General features: G+C 46.0%; 1 protein-coding gene across 3 annotated transcripts in view; it reads right to left on the bottom strand.

The window, feature by feature from the left end:
* socs7 (suppressor of cytokine signaling 7) overlaps positions 1-19,446 on the bottom strand; it is a 43,238-nt gene extending 23,792 nt beyond the window's left edge. For 2 of the 3 annotated variants that reach the window (XM_034088994.2, XM_034089011.2), the window contains exons 1-4: positions 19,346-19,446; positions 15,416-17,361; positions 14,186-14,265; positions 6,192-6,296 (exon numbers count right to left, since the gene is read on the bottom strand). In XM_034088994.2, the coding sequence (XP_033944885.1) occupies positions 6,192-6,296; positions 14,186-14,265; positions 15,416-16,905 (1,675 nt within the window). In that variant the 5' untranslated portion in view covers positions 16,906-17,361; positions 19,346-19,446. The remainder of the gene's footprint in view (positions 1-6,191; positions 6,297-14,185; positions 14,266-15,415; positions 17,362-19,345) is intronic. The other variant, XM_034089003.2, reaches the window with a different exon arrangement.
* Positions 19,447-19,494: the final 48 nt, after the last annotated feature.

The raw sequence follows: 19,494 nt of genomic DNA, 5'->3' as shown, positions 1-19,494 counted from the left end.
CAGAGTCGTCATCGGTGCCGTCCAGTTGGGCCTGGACTATACTCGCATGGCGGCGGACCAGGTCACAGATCCCGGCGTCCAGGCTCTGAAGGTGGAGGGCGCGGGGCTGCGCTTGGAGGACGTAGTGTTCGGCGACGCGGGCATTACCCTCCTGTGTGACGTTTCCACGGGCCTGGCGCGGCCTGTCGTCCCTGCCAGCTGGACGCGCTCTGTGTTCGAAGCGGTGCACGGCCTATCACACCCCGGCGTTAAACCTTCGGTGCGCTTGGTGGCCGCGAAGTTCATCTGGCTGAAAAAGGATGTGAGGACTTGGGCCAGGGAGTGCGTGGCTTGTCAACGCGCTAAGGTGCACCGCCACACGAAGGCCCCGTTGGAGCGTTTCCTGGTGCCTGAGAGGAGGTTTGATCACGTCAACATTGACCTGGTTGGTCCGTTGCCTTCCTCTCAGGGGTTTTCCTACCTCCTCACCATGGTGGACAGGACGACCCGTTGGCCGGAGGCAGTTCCGCTCGTTTCGACATCAGCCGCAGACGTTGCCCGGGCCTTCATTGCAACGTGGGTTTGTCGTTTTGGCACCCCGTCAGACATTTCCTCAGACAGGGGCTCTCAGTTCACGTCCGAGCTCTGGAACGCTGTGGCAGGCGGTTTGGGGGTTAAGCTGCACAGGACTACCGCTTACCACCCTCAGGCTAACGGCCTCTGCGAGCGCTTTCATCGCTCCATGAAGGCGTCCCTCAAGGCCGGCCTTACGGACGGTAACTGGGTCGACAAGCTGCCCTGGGTGATGCTGGGCCTGAGGACCGCACCTAAGGAAGACCTGCAGTGTTCTACAGCGGAGATGGTCTACGGTCAGCCGCTGAGAGTTCCGGGGGATTTCCTCCCAAATGCGTCAGCTCCCTGGTCTGCCACGGCCCAGCGAGTTTTTCTGCGTGACGCGGCGGAGGCTTTCGCTCCAGTCCCGACTACTCAGCACGGTGCGCCAGGGTCTCAAGTTCCCGCGGAGCTATGCTCGGCTGGGCACGTCTTCATCCGTCACGACGCACACAGGGGCCCCCTGCAGCCCCCTTACGACGGACCTTTCCGGGTTTTGGAACACGGTGAAAAACACCTGGTGGTCGACATGGGCGGTAAGGCTGAGCACGTCTCGGTTGACCGGGTGAAGGCTGCTCACTTGGACGTGGACCGGCCGGTGGTGCTGGCTCGGCCGCTGAGACGGGGCCGACCCCCGGCTTTGATTCCTGTCAGGGAGTGTGGACCTGTTGTTCCGGTCCCTCCTCTGTCAGGGGCCGCACGGGCGGAGGTCGCTGTACCGACTCCGGTGCGCAGGTCTCGTGGGGGCAGGCGGATTGTTCCTCCCCGCCATACGGATTTTGTTTATACGTGAATTCTGGGGGGGCTTGTGTGGTGACACGTCATTGGACATAATTCACCTCTCTTATTGTGTTGCCACACGGACCCTTTAGTGGGAACACCTGGAGAGTTAGCCCTCATTCCTGCTAGCTCGTTAAGCAGAGCAGACGTTGTGTTGACCTCTCTATAACTAAATGGATAATAAAGATTGGAACTCCGTTCTGAATACACCGCCTCCGACTCCCTTTTCCTGGCGCTACAAGTGCAATATTATTTATGAACACTGGGTGGCGGGGTTTAGCTGCACCGGGTGTATATAAAGAGGTCATAGGTGACAGGAGAGGGAGGGACACAGAAGGAGAGAGCATACCGATTCCAGCAGCCCGGCAGATGCTCATCATAACAACCAAAACTGTACAATTAAACCCTGCTATGTAAACGCTGAATAAACCTCATTATAAACTGCAACAAAGGACCGGAAAGTCATCTGTATGTGTCTGCGTCTGGATCACTCTTCAGCCCTTCTGTGAAGTAATGGCAACAATACATAGGACATAGGAACAGGAAATTGCCATTACATTAAGTGGAATCGTACTCTATGAGTGAAACTGGACAGTAAGAATCACTTCACCATGGATTAAGGATCGTTTTCACCGGAAACAAACAATTGGATTATTGCACAATCGACATCGTCATCACGGATCAGCTGCACACGCCACAATCAGCTGGAGATTGTTCCCACCTGCACTCACCGGAGAGGCGGAGAGCCACGATTGGGAAAGCGGCCAGGTATGTGCACTGTGCAGCAGGATAAGAGGATTGTCATCCGTGCATTTGAAAGAGGAGTAGAGCGGAAAACTGACGATGAAAGTGACTGCCTGCATTACCTAGAGCAATACACTAGAGGACAACCAAAGGACCTAGTGCGCAGCTGCCAACATCTGCCTCCAGCTCAAGGTTACCAAAGGGCAAAACATCTGCTTAAAGAACACTTTGGTAATGAACACAAGATCGCCACTGCATACATGAACAAAGCATTTACCTGGACAGTGATGAAAGCCGAAGATGTGAAAGCACTGCAAGCCTTCTCTTTGTTCCTAAGAGGTTGTTGCAATGCAATGGAACATCTCACCTATATGGATGAAATGAATGTTGTTTCAAACATGAAACGCATACTTCAGAAACTACCCTACAGACTCAGAGACAAGTGGAGGGATAGAGCATGTCAGCTACAGGAAGAGCGTGGGCATCGAGCTACATTTCCTGACCTGGTCAACTTTATAGAAAAGCAAGTGAAGATACTGTCAGATCCTCTGTTTGGAAGCATCCAGGATGATAAACCAACTGCAGCTATCAAAACTGGTATCTCTACCTTTTCAAAGGGAAACCCACGCCTAAGAGCAAGCAGTTTTGCAACAAGTATTACCTGCCCAAGAACACCAGCGCTAGAACATGCAACAACGAATGGAATGAAAATACCTCCATCAACCACCAACTCCCTACATGTGTGTTTGTTCTGCCGAAGAAGTGGTCACTCATTGGAGCAGCGTCCACACATCCTGAAGAAAACACGCAGAGAAAGAATGGACTTCTTGAAAGGAAAAGGGGTGTGTTTTGGATGCCTAAAAATAGGACACATGAGCAAACACTGCCACAGTCGTTTGACATGTTATGTGTGCAATCAAAGTCATCCTGAAATACTCCACATTACATTACATTACATTTAGCTGACGCTTTTATCCAAAGCGACTTACAATAAGTACATTCGACCAGGAAGACACAACCTTGAAGAAAACAGAATCATATAAGAACATCAGGTTTCAAAGAGCCAATCGTTTCAAGTGCTGCTCAACTGGCTTTAGAGGAGCCAGTCCTTTGAACAGAAAGGCAAAAGAGAGGAAGCAGAACACACAAGACAGAATGAGAAGCCAATGGAAAGTAATAGTGTCATCTCACCTCATACATGTGGGCACATTGGGGCCGGTGATGAAAACTCCATCTTCTCCATTGTACCAGTACAAGCAGACGCCAAAGAGGATGGCGATGTTGTAGCAGACGCCAAAGAGGATGGCGATGTTGTAGCAGACGCCAAAGAGGATGGCGATGTTGTAGCAGACGCCAAAGAGGATGGCGATGTTGTAGCAGACGCCAAAGAGGATGGCGATGTTGTAGCAGACGCCAAAGAGGATGGCGATGTTGTAGCAGACGCCAAAGAGGATGGCGATGTTGTAGCAGACGCCAAAGAGGATGGCGATGTTGTAGCAGATACCGAACCAGAAGTGAAAGTGGAGACCGAACCAGAAGTGAAAGTGGAGACCGAGCCAGAAGTGAAAGTGGAGACCGAGCCAGAAGTGAAAGTGGAGACCGAGCCAGAAGTGGAAGAGATGTCAGATGGACACTACTGCCTAGACTTGCCATTCAGACAAGAAAATCCAAGCTTGCCCAACAAACACCGTACCGAGCAGCTCATCTGCGATGTTGCAGTTACGGTACCAGGGCAGCGGCTGAATCCAAGTGACAGACCTGAAGAAGTGACTGACTCATCAATGCAGGAGCCCTATAAGGAGAAGCTTGGAATTGGGTGAAAATAAAACCCACAGGTTCTCTAAGCGCTGGACGGGATGGCAACACGACTGCTTCAACCGAAGAACAGCAAAGACTGATGACCCTTAAAATCAGGGAGAAGAAAGGAAACTAAACATTCTTTAAGAATGACATGCCAACACATACACACCATTTATATAGCTCCTTTATTATTTATTGGTAATTGTTTTATACTAAAGCCAATTAGGGGCCGGTGTGTAGGAGCCATTTTATGGGTGTGTCAGTTTATTTAAGTTATATGTATAGTGCAATATTATTTATGAACTCTGGGTGGCGGGGTTTAGCTGCACCGGGTGTATATAAAGAGGTCATAGGTGACAGGAGAGGGAGGGACACAGAAGGAGAGAGCATACCGATTCCACCAGCCCGGCAGATGCTCATCACAACAAAGGACATAGGAACAGGAAATTGCCATTACAAATATTGTAGGTTACACTTGATTAAAGGTTATATAAAAGCACTGTTTGCCGAGTCATGGTACGTCCACACGGCAGCGTCAACGGAGACGCTTCCCATTCACTTTGCACGGGGTGACGTCAGGCTTTGCCGAACTACATTGTGGTTCAGCCAATCAAATCAGCCAATCAAATCATATGCCAGTACAAGCGCTAGCCAATCAAACCGCGTGCTTGTGTGTCCGGGGCGGGAGATTCATGTGATTGGTTGTTGGTTGCGCGCCAGACACGCCCACCGGCAAGCTTCAACGCGACCGTGTGGACGTACCGATTTTTTTGCATTTTCTGACCAAAATAAACAAGAATTAATTAAATAAGAATTAATTATACATTTAAAAAACAACTCAGCAATTCAATGTTTCTGTGGCCTCCACTTGTCCCCTGGTCAGGGCTACATAACATTTTGTAGGAATTTTGCTTCTAAAGATTTAAAAAATGGATCTGAACCAACTTGATAATAAAACATAAAAATAAATAAAAAACTAAAGAAAGAAATAATAAGGAAAGATATACATACTGTAACACTGCATTACCCCAAATAAATAATAATGATAATCCTAAAATCTACATTTAAAGCAATATATATATAATAATATTTGATGTATCGTTACCGCGTGACCGTAAACCAATAGAAGAGAATGAACCACACCCTCAAAGTGTATTTCCCTGCCACAGGATGAAGCTGTCCTCCTCATCGATGCAGTCATTGCTCTCATATTTCAAATTAAATCTGTAGTTTGCAGCTGACCTTTCAAAGCGTGTCTCTAATCAGATTACAGAAGATTGCCAAAACTTGTCTGTGTCTGTGTTCCGGAAACAGACGACAGTAAACATTATGAGTAACAGCTTCCTTTATCCATCAGCCAGGCGAAGGCAAAGCGTCGCTGTCTTTCAACAATCTTATCATCTGTTCGACCAACGGACAGGAAGTGGGTTACCTTTCACATCCTCTTATGTTACTGTCGTGCATCCATTACACCAACGCCAATATTCTTGTTTAGTTAACCGACATAGAAATACACGTCTATTTCTGTCGGTATTAAGAGCAGCGCATACTTAGCAACCGCACACTAACCAACTGGAGGAAAGAAGTCAACCGATTGATATTTAAGTCGATGTTTTCAGAGCTTAAATATCTTGATTGCGGATGACCACACACACTAAGGAACAATATAAACATATACAGTTAAATGTATAGTACGTGGTGCTTACTTCATCTGCAAAATAGTGTATTAAGTTTATTAAAAATGAAAAGTGAAATGAATTTAAAAGTAAGAAAATGTCAAGGTAACTTAAATCTTGAAGACTGATTCTACGACCACAGCTTCCTTTATCTAGTGTGTGTGTGTGTGTGTGTGTGTGTGTGTGTGTGTGTGTGTGTGTGTGTGTGTGTGTGTGTGTGTGTGTGTGTGTGTGTGTGTGTGTGTGTGTGTGTGTGTGTGGTCTGTACCGACTACCCAGGGAAAGGTCAGAGAATTTAAATGAATGTCTGCATGTATGTATAATTTGCCTTAGAAGGACAGGGGTAATGTGTGTGTGTGTGTGTGTGTGTGTGTGTGTGTGTGTGTGTGTGTGTGTGTGTGTGTGTGTGTGTGTGTGTGTGTGTGTGTGTGTGTGTGTGTGTGTGTGTGTGTGTGTGTGTGTGTGTGTGTGTGTGTGTGCAGTAACGTGTAGATTTGAGTGGACTGTAAACTGAGGATTTGTATGTACATCTCCATGTATGTTATAGTTGTTATAAATAAGTAACAGAAGAAGAGACGGACAGGAAGTGGATTAAAGTACCTAACAGGCTGAGGCTTCTGCGTGGAGGAGGGGGAGGCGTGGGGGGGTGAGGCGTGTTCGCCCCTCGCCGCGAAATATCAACATCCACCAGGGAAACTGTCTCACCTGCAGCCGGGAGAGAGAAGAGGAGAACGTGAGATAAAGAAAGCAGAATATGAATAATACACGTCTGCACATCCCTCCTCTTGCAGCATACGAGGAATCAAAGTAGAACGATCGGAAAGAGTGAGACAAAGAAACATCCCTCCACTTATTATAAAACACACTGCAGTTCCTCATATGGACAGTCTGTGGCGACTCGGGGCGACTGCGGCTGCGGTGGAGTGCGGCCGTCTTTCCTCCAGCAGGTTGTGGGTTCGATCCCAGCCCATGCAGTCAACATGTCGATGTATCCTTGGGCGAGGTACTGAACCCTGAGTTGCTCCCGACGGCCAACGGTGCGTGAATGTTAGGTCTTAGAGTAAGGTGCACTGCTCTGTGTGAACGACATGTAGTATGTAAAGCGCTTTGAGGGGTCGTAAAGACGGGATAAAGCGCTATATAAGTCCAGTCCATTACAAGTATGGTTTTATTGTTTCGTGCTTTTATATTAGTCCTATCGGTTTTGTCTCCATGTATTTATGCTTCTTTTTTGTATTGATGCACAGCACTTTGGTCAACTCTGTTGTTTTTAAATGTGCTATACAAATAAAGTTGGATTGGATTATATATGTTGTCATTTATTTATTTGTACTGTAAGTTTTTGTTTCTGTTTCAGACTTCACTCCCCAAACACACATCAGGGCCGTGCCTCCTACAGGCCGATCATGCAGACTGCGTGGGGCCTCACCTCGCGGAGGGGGCCTCACCTCGCGGAGGGGGCCTCACCTCGAGGAGGGGGCCTCACCTCGCGGAGGGGGCCTCACCTCGCGGAGGGGGCCTCACCTCGAGGAGGGGGCCTCACCTCGAGGAGGGGGCCTCACCTCGCGGAGGGGGCCTCACCTCGCGGAGGGGGCCTCACCTCGCGGAGGGGGCCTCACCTCGAGGAGGGGGCCTCACCTCGCGGAGGGGGCCTCACCTCGAGGAGGGGGCCTCACCTCGCGGAGGGGGCCTCACCTCGCGGAGGGGGCCTCACCTCGCGGAGGGGGCCTCACCTCGAGGAGGGGGCCTCACCTCGCGGAGGGGGCCTCACCTCGCGGAGGGGGCCTCACCTCGCGGAGGGTTCTTCAACTGAGCCGGGCGGCCCTGCATATCATCATAATAATAATAATGATAATAATAATAATGATAATACATTGAATTTTTATAGCGCTTCTGATAGTGCTCAACATAACAGCCCTTTACATAAAATCAGAAACAGAAACAGTACAAAGAAAGTGCAATATATATTTACCGTAAATAGCCGTGCAATTTATTCTTCCACCTTTAATCCTTTCACCTGGCTGCAATATCGCTAAACGTTCTGGATGTGTATTTTGTATATTGTGGATTTTCTAGTTTTGTATCTGCTTCTTAAAGGTGGGGGACGTAATTCACTTCAGATACACTTTGTTATATTCCATGGAATGCTCTTAACATCCCGATAGCAATGAATATATTAAATGCTTTGACGAAAAATACATGAAAATATCTCATCTGTGGAAGCTGTAGCGCTGTAAAAAGCACGACCAATCATCTGAGCCGGCCCGGCTAAAGTAACTGGATGGCCTACCTGCCTGTCAGCCTTCCATCTGGGCACACACTTATCTCGAAGTCTGAAGGAAGTGGCAGATTTCTTCCGGTTGTGTATTTTCTAATTCTAGCGCACTCGAGCTGGTTTCTCCGTTCTTACCGACCCCACCTTTAAGCTATCTTTGAGTCTTTGCTTTAACAATTGTAAATGTCGCCGAATGTGTGACGAATAAAGGTTTTCTGATTCTGATTCGCACCACCACACAGCAAAGCTAATTCCTTGTGTGTAAACGTACCTGGCAATAAACTTGATTCTCATTCTGATTGGGATAAGAGAAAGGTTTGTGCGCCTGATACAAGCTGTCAGAATCTAAATCAAAAATAAAGGATAAGCAAAATACGTTATATTGTTTGTTTACAGAGCAGCGGCCTTGCAGCTGTCCCTCATAATGTCCGCTCCTTCTGGGAAGATTAATCTAATACTTTGAAACCGATGGAAACATTTGACGACAATTAAATCCTATTGAAGAATTCAAGACGAACCGCAGGATGCACATGTTGTTTCTCCTGACGCGACCAACATTCAAGATTGGCACTAATTTTAAACCAACACCTTTCAACATGTTATTCGGGCTTCTGGATGATTGAAATCATTATGCAAGTTATTCCTACATACATTTTGTGTATGTATAAATGTAAATGTATGTAGGAATAACTTGCATAATGATTTAAAGGACATCATTGATCAAGTAAGGGGTGGGAATTAATAAGCATTTGCTTCCTCCTGCTCCCTTTCGGACACATAGGATTTATTATTAATATGAAGACTTTTTTTTTTTTTTTTTTTAATATACAAATATTACCATGAATGTGGATAAATACTGTATTATAACCATAAACTGTATATAAATGGGTAAAGCTAAAGCTAAAGGGTCAAGTACAGTATTATGACGAACTAACGTTGTAGCCTCTATGGTTGTAGCCTAGCAGAGTGGACAAGTTGCTGTTAGCTGACAGTGAGGCATGTGCGTGTCCATCAACGTGACAACGCCCTAATTTATGCAAAAACGTTAAGACCTAATATAAATAAAAGGGTCGTGTTAGAAAACAATTCACTCACAGATTCATAATCATGAAGGTGGAATCTAACTATATCGATAATAATATGTATTGCATCCATGGGTAGAAACATGTTTTTTTCTGCTGTAAAGTTGGGCATTTTAACATGGGGGTCTATGGAAATTGCTCCTTTCTGCAGCCAGTCCCTAGCGGCCCATGTATGAACTGCAGTGTGTGGCACTTCCGTATTGGCTTCCCGGCTGTTCCCCAGTTTGCTGCTTGATTATAACAATACGGTATTCTGTTTTTCACATTTGTTATTTGTTATTTTTTAATCTGTTCGAAATAAAGATAAGAGGGGAGAGGGGAAAAGAGTCCACTATAAGAAATGCAATTATCCTTTCGGGTTAAACACTTAATCAAAACGTGTTCTCCTTCAATTAATGAGGCAGCTGTATTTAAGATTATTAAAGAATACATTGCAAAGACAATTATTTGGGGGGAAAATACCGCCACGAACGATCAACAGGAAATGATAAATAATGAAATGTAAGTGGGACTGCATGTCATGCGTGTGTTTTTGGACGTTTTGGTCTCTTCAACTTATTCCTGTTATTTAATTGTACTCTTTGAGAGATGCTTACGTCATCTCATCAAGACTCTTTATTTGAGCACTCAACATAAATAAATAAGTGAAAGCGCGGTTGGTGTTTCTGTGATCTGGTGTTGTTCTGTCTGTGCTGCAGAGTGCCGTTAAAGCGGCGCCAGACAGGATGTTTATGGAAAATGACGCCCAGCTAATCAGGCCTAAATCACTGCAATAAAGAAGAATCACGGCTAATTGAGACGCTGCACATTCACCGTTCAGCAGAACAACAGAGATGTGCAGTTTGAGGATGTTTCACTGGCAGGGAAAGACACAAATTCAAACGTCTATCGAGCCAAACGAACCGCAGCTTTGAGATCTCTTCCTCTGCTTCTTTCGAGCCCATTTCTGTGCAGGACTTCTGGGTTTTTGAAGCCCAAAGATTTAAATAAAACTCTCTCCTATGTCGTGAAACGTTGCAGCTTTAATGTTTCTGGCTAATTGCTGGTTAGCGCCGTGCAGAGCATATTCCGAAATGGTGTAGTACAGAGATTTGGTTCTGAAGGACTCATAAAGCCAGCTGAGCTACAGACCTCCTCACCTTTCTTACCCAGAGGCCTTTGTGCGCCACACAGCGTCAGAAAGCTTTAGAAATGTGTCCAACACCCAAATATTAAAGTGGACCTATCATGCTAGATTTTAAACATATATTGTAGAGCCATACCGATATAAAACATGTCTGTGAAGTTTTTTTTCAAAATACCAAACAGATCCCCCGTTGTAGCCACGCCTCATACTGCTCAAACCCCTCTTTTGAAGCCCTGTTAGAGAAACGCAGATTTTAGGTCCTTAGCTTGAAAATAAATAAATAAGAGGAGGCGGAGCTAATGCCTGATCAGAATTCTAAAGTTAAATTCTGCTGTGATAAGACCCCATCCTGTTCTAAACCACATCAAGGATTATTTCTGAAACAGTATGGCGCTCAAATGCTTTTTCTCTCTCAGGTTTATCACAAGGTGAGTTCCTTTTTTTATTTCCTGCTTTTTAAACACGTGCTCTCCAGTACAGGTTAGCTCTGAGTGTTAGCGAGGCTTGCTAATGTAAACAAAGACGTCCAAAACACGTCAGGCATTGTTTCTGATAGCAACTTTCTGTGGGTCCGCCGCCATCACCTCGGATGGAAATCTGTATCCGCTCGTTTTACACCCGTTTTTAGAGATTAGGGTACGGAGGAAAAGAGAGAGGGTTGTATTTTCTGACGCTGCGTGAGTTCCCTGACGCACCGGGACACATGTTAATGTAGAAAAGACATCACAAAGTGCATTGTGCATGATTGGGAAGGTTACTTAAAAAATGCTTAGAACAATCCGGGAAGACAGTGAGCCGATATCGGTGTTTGTCACCGTCTGTTTTGAAGAGGACAAACACTACTGGGTCGTACAGTGGGGGAGAAAATATTCAAATGTTGTAATAGCAATAGATGAGTTTCTTATAGAGGAGGATGCACTCGCCAAAGCACTACAAAAAATAGAAATCTTGCCAAGTATATGTGTCTGATATCTAGTCAGAATATGTCTTCACACCGGATACAAGACATCATAACTTCAGGAGTAACACTGCCGTGAGATATCGGGTCTTGTGTTTCTCGCTTGAAGCCAGGAAAAGGCTCTGTGACCTTTGACCTGTGCTGGACTATGGTGATCTGGTCTATATGAATGCACCTGCCGCCTGAACAAGTTAGATGCCTCTCACAGCGCTCTGAGATGTGTCACTAACTGTAAAGCACTTACTCATCACTGTGCCCTGTATGCCACGGCAGGTCTGCTTTCACTAACTGTACGGAGGCTCAGTCACTGGTACATGTTCATCTATAAAGCCATGTTGGGTAAACTACCTTTTTATATCTGCTCTCTGATCTCTCGACGAATTGAAAGTACGTATTGCCTGAGATCTCATGATGGTGTTTTATTAAATGTTAATAGGACTGTCTTAGGGAAGAAAGCTTTTAGATGTGCAGCTCCTCTGACCTGGAACAGTCTGCAAACATGTTTAAACCGAGCACTTTGGTTCCCCTGCATCACTCTGAAACTCGGCTGGGTGCCATGCTGTCTGATACTCACGATACCTGTCACTGTGAATAGAGTTAGTAAACTGTACGTTATGTTGTATGTGATGATATTTGATTTGATATACTTTATTAATCCCCGTGGGGAAATGGTTTCTCTGCATTCGACCCATCCTAGTGTTAGGAGCAGTGGGCTGCCATTTTGAACGGCGCCCGGGGAGCAGTGTGGGGAACGGTGCCTTGCTCAGGGACACCTCGGTAGCACTTGGGCTTGCCGGGACTTGAACTGGTGACCTTCCAGTTGCCAAGCCAAGTCCCTATCCACTTCGCCACCACCGCCCCCGGTCATCCTAATTGTTGTTCTGTTGTTTTTATGTGTAACTAATGTCCTGCAGGTAACCCTTGAAAAAGAGATCTCTTGCACCTGGTTAAATAAATTGTTGAGTCAAAACATCTTATTTTGAGTCGTTTGAAACAACTTACATATTTATTGGAAAATCACCAACTAACATCAGAACACAGAACACTTTTGAGCACCTCCTGATTCTGGTCAGATAAAGTTCAAAGTGAGTTCTGATTTATCTAAATATCCCGTCTTATTTTAAGAAATCTGAGCGAGCCAACTCTCCCTTGTTCTATTGGCAGATTTTTGAACTTATTCCGAGTGAAAACAACTTGTTTCAATATTGTTGAACTTGTTTTTGAAGCAGCGAGTCTGGCAAGGCTCCTGGCCTACAATATATCTTGGAAAACACTTAATTTGACTTCATTGTTTCCCATTTAGAGACTTGCTCCCACTCAGAGTTGCTCAAGGACACTTTGAAGCAGACAATGCACAAGGTTTCTAGCCGCAAAATGTGAAATAAAACCGTTTCAAAAAGGTCCTGATTAATTAGTAAACTGTGCCTCGCTGTCGTCGTCAGTTCATTCGATAAATTGTTTATCACAAGGTCTCGTTGTTCTATTTCTTAAACAGTTAAGTGCGCTACTTCAAAGCATATAAAGACACCTTTGATAACGCTAAGCTAGCAGGTTCTACTTCTTCCAGTCTCTTTTTATGCTACGCTAAACATTTCTAAAACTCAATGTTCTCATCTAAGGTAAGACTTCTGTGTGTGACCTTTGACCTTTTGTGCGACCTAGTGTGTGTATTCAGTGTGTGACCTTTGACCTTTCGTGTGACCTAGTGTGTGTATTCAGTGTGTGACCTTTGACCTTTTGTGTGACCTAGTGTGTGTATTCAGTGTGTGACCTTTGACCTTTTGTGTGACCTAGTGTGTGTATTCAGTGTGTGTCATTTGACAAGTCTTATATATTCAAATCTTAGCGATAGATGAGTGCCAGTGAAAGACAACATGTACCTGAGTTCCTCATAAGGGAGGATGCTCAAGCCAAACACAACTCTCTTTTGAATATAAGCAGCTTTTGTTTGTGTGTGTTTGTATTTGTGTCCTTTGTTCTGCGATGCTAGCTGTTGTGTGTTGACAACCGTAACAATGTGTACTTTACAATCAAAGGTTTTCTAACTCTGATGAACCCACAGTGAAAGTGTCTGCAGACCTTTCACTTATGTTAAGTGTTATTTATTTAAGTGTTCGCAATGCTTATGTGTACGCTCTCTGACCATGTCGCTGTCTGCATCGATACACCACCGTGTGAGAGCGAGGCTAAACGATGGTGTTCTTTTGCAGAGACTTTGGTGTGGAGCTCCGTGTCCGGGTCACCCATCAACCGTTAAGTGTTCTTGATTTATGCAATGCTTATTTTTACTTTTCTCTTACCATGTTACTGTCGTGCATCCATCACACCATGGGTGTCATGGTTGCACTCAAAGGGCCGGTTACTTGTAACTATATAAATATATAATATATATATAAAATAATGTATTATATTACATGATTGCCTCTGCATTGGATTATTATCGGAGAGGATAATAACTTCATCATTAACTACGTCTGAAAGCAGAAGTCCAGGGCAAATAAAGGCAAGTCTCTTCAGTGCACATGTCACAAGAGGAAATGCATTGTGGGACATGTAGTTTATGGGCAACGTGATTCTGTAATGTAGCATGTAACCGTATATTAAACGTATTATATTATTTGCAAGCTCTTGCGGGCCACATAAAGTGAAGTAGAGGGCCGGATTTGGCCCCCGGGCCTTGAGTTTGATTACACCAACGCCAAAGTTCTCGTATGCGGTAACCAACAGCAACACATGTCTGTTTCTGTGTTAGTACATTAAGAGCAATGCAAACATATCAACATCCTTATGTGTTACTTGGCCTGTTAACACTGTCAACCCAAACAAGTTACCGTAACTGGAACAATTAAGATATTTAAGTCGATGTTTTCAGAGCTTAAATACCTTGACTACAGAAGCATGCACTCATGAACACATATATAGTTAAATGGATACTAAGTGGTGCTTACTTAAGTCTATTAAGTTGATTAAAAATGATAAGGGAAATGAATGTAAAAGTAAGAAAATATCATAGTAATTAGAATAGTTTACATCGAAGGCGATTCTATTTCTCGTTCCTTTACAGTAGCATCGCTCGGGGTTCGGAGCCTGCAGACTTTGATCCCAGGTGTGAGAGCGTGTTTGAGGGTAAGTAACAACCGAAGCAGCCCTTACCGGTGAAAGCAGAGAGGGAGGCAGAGAGGGAGGCGGGGGAGAAGGCACTGTGCGCCCGGGTCAGTCTGGGCTGGCTGTGGCTGCACATCGAAACATGCAGAAGAAGAAGAAGAAGAAGAAGAGTTAGTGCAGAAAAGAAGAAGAAGAAGAAGAAGAAGTGTCAGTCGCAGCAAAGGATCAGAAAACGAGTTTTTCCAGTATGTTTTTCTGGGTCCTGCAGCTTTCCTGACTTGTTCCGTTTGATGCTCTCACTGGTCGGGACTTCTGAAGCTATCTTTTTTTAATCATAGCTTTCTTTCCGTGAGCAGCTGTGAATAATGACTGAGCAGTGAAGAGGAGAGGGGGACATCTCTGCCTCTAATAACATGCAGCACTTTACGGAACAAGTCTCTGAGAGAAGACAGACAGATAAAGGTGTTAATGCATCAGAACGTGTTTGGAAAGAGATCGACATGTCGCTGTGGATAAGTCCTGGTTCATAATGCTTTGCCTTCTCTTACATATGGCATGCTTTCCTCATGCACATAACTTCCTCCTGGCATACAACATGTCTTGGAAAACACTTTATTGTTTCCTATTAAGGGATTTGTTCCCAAACAGAGTTGCTAAGGGACACTTAGGAGCAGAGATATTGCACATATTTCTCCCCTGGAAGGACTTGTGTCCTCCATGCATGATGCGTCCTTCTCCCTGACAAATAACTGTATTACATTGTAGGACTAGTCTGGAGGGTCATGTCTGCTCCCCTGGAGGTTTCTGCAGCATGTATCTTCCTCACCTATGCAGCATATCTTCATTTAACTTTATTGACCCTAGCTTCTCTCCCCTGATGCTCGTGTGTGCTCCGTGCATGCTGGGTCTGATGTTCTCACTGCCAGGAGACACATCACTATATTATACTGTAGGACTCATCTTGAGGGTCTGTCTGCTCACTTGACTCCCAGCAGAATGTGTACAGCCTATCTGTCAGGTTTCTGCAGGACTTTATCTTCCTGCCCTACAGTGTGTCTTCTCCCATTCAAACACCTGAACCAAGCCAAGGGACACTTTGAAGTAAAAGTATTGTGCATATTTCTGGTTGCTATAGCTCCAAAAATGCAGATTTCCCCCCCGCTTTCTCCCCTGAAAGGCCTTGTGTGTCCCCCATGCATGCTGGGTCTGACGTTCTGCACTGCCAGTATAGAAACTTCACTATATTATAGGACTGATGTTGAGGGTTAGTCTGCTCACCTGTCCGGCTCAGCTCCAGGGCTGCTCGCCATGTCCACCAGACTCCCAGCGGAGGATACCGAGTAGGTCACTGAGGGCCTTTTGTCCAGCAGGTGATTGGAGCCGCTGCAGCTTTTAGTCCGGAACAGTTTACTCAGGCGGATCTTTAACGAGCCCTTTTTGGACTTCCCCGGCACTTTGAGCATCTTTTCCCCCCCGGAGCCCCAGCCTGAGGTGGGAGTCCTGGGCGCGCTGGCACACCTCTCCGGCCTCCTCCTGGGGGTGGACACCTGGCTCAGGTTGGGACTTGTGCCCCAAGGTGAGTTCTGGACCGGTGTGGGTGTAGATAACGGTGTTGTGGCTGAAACCTGGGCTGCCACCTCTGAGTCCCCGGAGCTTACCTGCGAGATCCTCCTGGCTAACCCCCCGTGGAGGCTGCACACCTGGGAGCCGTGCAGGTGTGCAGACGCCGCCTCGCTCCCCTCCACCTGCCGCCTCAGCTCCGCCTGGAAGCTGCTGATGGAGAAAGAGCCCGACATTTTCTGAACAATTTCCCTCTTCCTGTTCAGTAGAAACTCTCTGCGTCCGACCTCACCGTCCGGATCCCCCTCCGTGCACTCGTCCATGTCAAGGCCGACATCCCCGCTCCCCAGCCCCTCCAGCACCAGCAGAGCATCGCTGGTTTCAGTGGGGTCGTCCCTGGGCTCCACTCCTCCTCCGGCCGGCCTGTGAGCTCCCTGACACGAACACTGCGGGAGCTCCCCGGCTTTGAGCAGCATCTTGGGCACCGCACCGACCCCCAGCTCCCCGAAACGTCGCGCCAGCTCGAACACGGCTCCCTCTCTGTCCCTGGAGGCGCACCCCCATTTAGAGTCCATCACGGTGAGAGGGTTGGATCTCTCCGACAACAAGGGCCACTCGGGCGTGGTAGTGATGAGTCGGTGCCGGCGGCAAAGCTCCGCAGCTCCCTGGTGCATCTCGCCCGGCGGATGCGCTCCCCATGTCCGGTCCATCAGGTCCTGCGCGTCCCCGGTGCTCCGGCTGTTGTTATTGACCGCCGGGCCCGCGCTCTGATCCAAACCCAGAGCATCCCTTTGCTGATTCCGACGGTCTAATTCTAAAATCCCCTCTCCATTCCGCATTATATTGGAGAAGACGAGCAGCTGAGGCCTTAAACCGGGGCTGGGGGCGAAGTCAAAGCCCTGGGCCTCCATGGGGCTCTGCGGCGGAGCAGGCGCCGGGGCTCGGCTCTCCGTCCCCCCGGTGTCAGGTGCAGTCTCTCCGTGCGGCGGATGGCCTTTGTTGGGATGATCAAGGCCCACCGTCGGGTCTCGGCTGATATCCAACCCCGGTTTGACGCCGCTGTGAGCCAGGACGTCCTTCCCCAGCCCCGCCACCGACACTCCTCCCGGCGGAAGATTCCCGTTTTCCGCGTCCAAGCGGTCATCCTCGGCCGCGGAAACCAGGCGCATCAACACGAAATCGGGCGACATATCTTGCGCGTTGTTCATAATTATTCCTCGGGATCGCGAAACGAGAATTATTCGGCGATCTGCTCTTTTCACATCGCTATAACCGCGGAGATCTCTTTCCTTATAATAAAGAAAGGGCCGAGCCGCCGCCGCCGCTGCCTCCCATAAATAGGCGATGAGCGAAAATGCCAACAAACATATCAGGCGATCTTTTCATCCTCAGCTCCGCATCCATCTGACAGATCTCGGGGATGTGAGTGCAGATTTCTCCCAGCAGCAGGTTGGACCCCTGGGTCAGACATGCGGTGTGATTTGAGGAGAATAAAAGGCAGAAGAGACTCCGGTCAGTGACCACAGTCTGTGTTCCTCCAGGCCCCACCCGCTCCTCCTCCGCTCATAATACCGCTTTATGAGCGCTGATGATGGGAACTATAAATTAAGTCTGTGGCGTTTTAACACCTGATTCAGCCTCACATGTGCACAGCTGTTTCCATTCTGTAAAAAGGAGATTATTTTTGAAAAATAAATTTAAAATAATGTTGTCGTCTTTCAGTATTTCTAGATTATTCAGCCAGGGATCAACTTCCTGTTTCAGCGGTGCACATCTGGGTTAATCTGAACTATCTGCAATGTGTTCTCCTATGTTTCAATAAAGGGGGGTTTGGGGACTTTTATATGCAATTTTCTGTTCTGTTTTTATTGTTTGATTTTTTATTATTTAGCAAACCAATGTCTCCTTTTTCTCTAAAATGCAACATTATCTATATACATGCAATTCAAAGATGCAATAGAATAAATATGGGGATTGTTTTGAGCAGTCGGTTGCTGCTGCATATCGGGGCACTTCCCTGATGATGTCATAGTGACGTCATCAGGGTTGTTTTGCATGGGGCTTAAAACCTATGAGCGCAGATGATGGGAACTATCAATTACATCTGTGGGTGTTTTAATACCTGATTCAGACACACACGTGCAGCTGATTCATGTACAATAAAATGAAAAATAATGTTTTATTCTTGCAGGATTTCTAGAATATTCATCCACAACTTCCTGTCGCGTTTCTGCCACGTTTTCTGGAACTATCTGCAATATATTCTTCTATTTTCCATTAAAGCGGCGTTTGGGGTCTTTTGTAAATATGCAATTTATTTATATATCAATTTATTTTGCAAACTAATGTCTCTTTTTCTTTCTTAGATGCAATATTATGTATATAAATGCAATTCAAAGATGGAATATAGTGAATTTGAAGCTTCAATCTTAATTATAAATTCGTTATTTAACTAGAAATCCATTATGAGTTCCGGCTGCACTTTCTTCTGGAACTATCTGCAATATTTTCTTCAAAAATGAGGTGTTTAGGATCTTTCATATGCTATCTATTATTAAAATAGTGGAGTATTTTTCCTGAATGCAACAGTATTCATATACATGTAATTAAAAGATGCAATAAAGGGAATTTGGTTAAATCAAGGTTGTGTTTTTGATGAAAACGGTGCGGCCATGCTGCTGCATCTGAAGCACTTCCTGGTGATGCCTAGTGAGGTCATCAGGGTGCTCTGGAGGGGGCTAAAAACCTTAATGATTGCTTATTCATGTTTTTAATCCAGAGAGTATGTGCTTCTGAACTGCAGGTTAACATTTCTCTTAGTATCTGCAAGACTTTCTTTGGTCCTTGTATCTTTTCGGTTTGCGTTATTTATGACTTTCCGTCCCGCTGGAAATCACTTTTATAAACGACACTTTTGAAAACAGCAAACAGTTTCAGGGGAAATCTATAATGCAGACTGGATTATTGTCTCTTTGAACATTAAATGATTGTAGTAAATGAGTCTGGTAAGTAGTAGCAACATGTCTACCCCAAACACATTCAACCTGCTTGTGCAATCATGGCGGGAATATGAGACAACCCCCGAGGGCAAAGATATTAACTCAGAAGAACACGAGCTACAGATTCAAAAATAAAATCTTTAGAGACATGTTGCATCTCTTCTTCTGGTTGAGACTCTTATTGACAGTGTTGTGTCTCTTTTTAGTAGCTTCTCCTTTCAGTCACACTCCTTCCCCTTTCGGTAGTTTTACGTGTTTTGCATCTTGCCTTGTGTTTTTTGTATTGTATCTGTTTCCGGGTCATTTTGCACCTCTTTGTAGTTGTGTGTCTCCTTGCTGGTACTTGTGTGTCTCTCAGTGGTCATGTTGTGTCTCTATGGTCTCTTTGTGCCTTCACTAAGCAGTAACACTAAGCAGCTCATGCATACAAGTCTTTCCACGTGTATCTCGCCGTGTCTAATGATACAAAACAAGTCAACATTGACGGATGCATGCGATAAATGACCTCTTCCACCTCAACCCTGAGAGACAGAGACATATTCTATAACAGTATAACAGTCTTTTCTACCTGGGTTCATGATTATACTCGTACTTTTGCTCATATACTCACAGGGACACCCCGTGAGCCCAGAGGTGTTGAAGTGCTCACCTGTAATGGGGCGTGGGGCGAGTAGTTTCCTCTGGCTTCCTCCTAGATATCCGAATGAGTTAAGAACACGTTCATTAACTCCTGCGTCAGAGGACTGTCAATCTCTCAGCCGCAATGTTCTCACACTTCGTCTCAGCTCCAGTCTTCTC

The sequence above is a fragment of the Pseudochaenichthys georgianus genome, chromosome 1 (assembly GCF_902827115.2).
Source record: "Pseudochaenichthys georgianus chromosome 1, fPseGeo1.2, whole genome shotgun sequence".
NCBI classification, from domain to species: Eukaryota; Metazoa; Chordata; class Actinopteri; order Perciformes; family Channichthyidae; genus Pseudochaenichthys; species Pseudochaenichthys georgianus.
The sequence above is the reverse complement of the archived record's forward strand: the minus strand, read 5'-3'. Positions and strand labels throughout refer to the sequence as shown.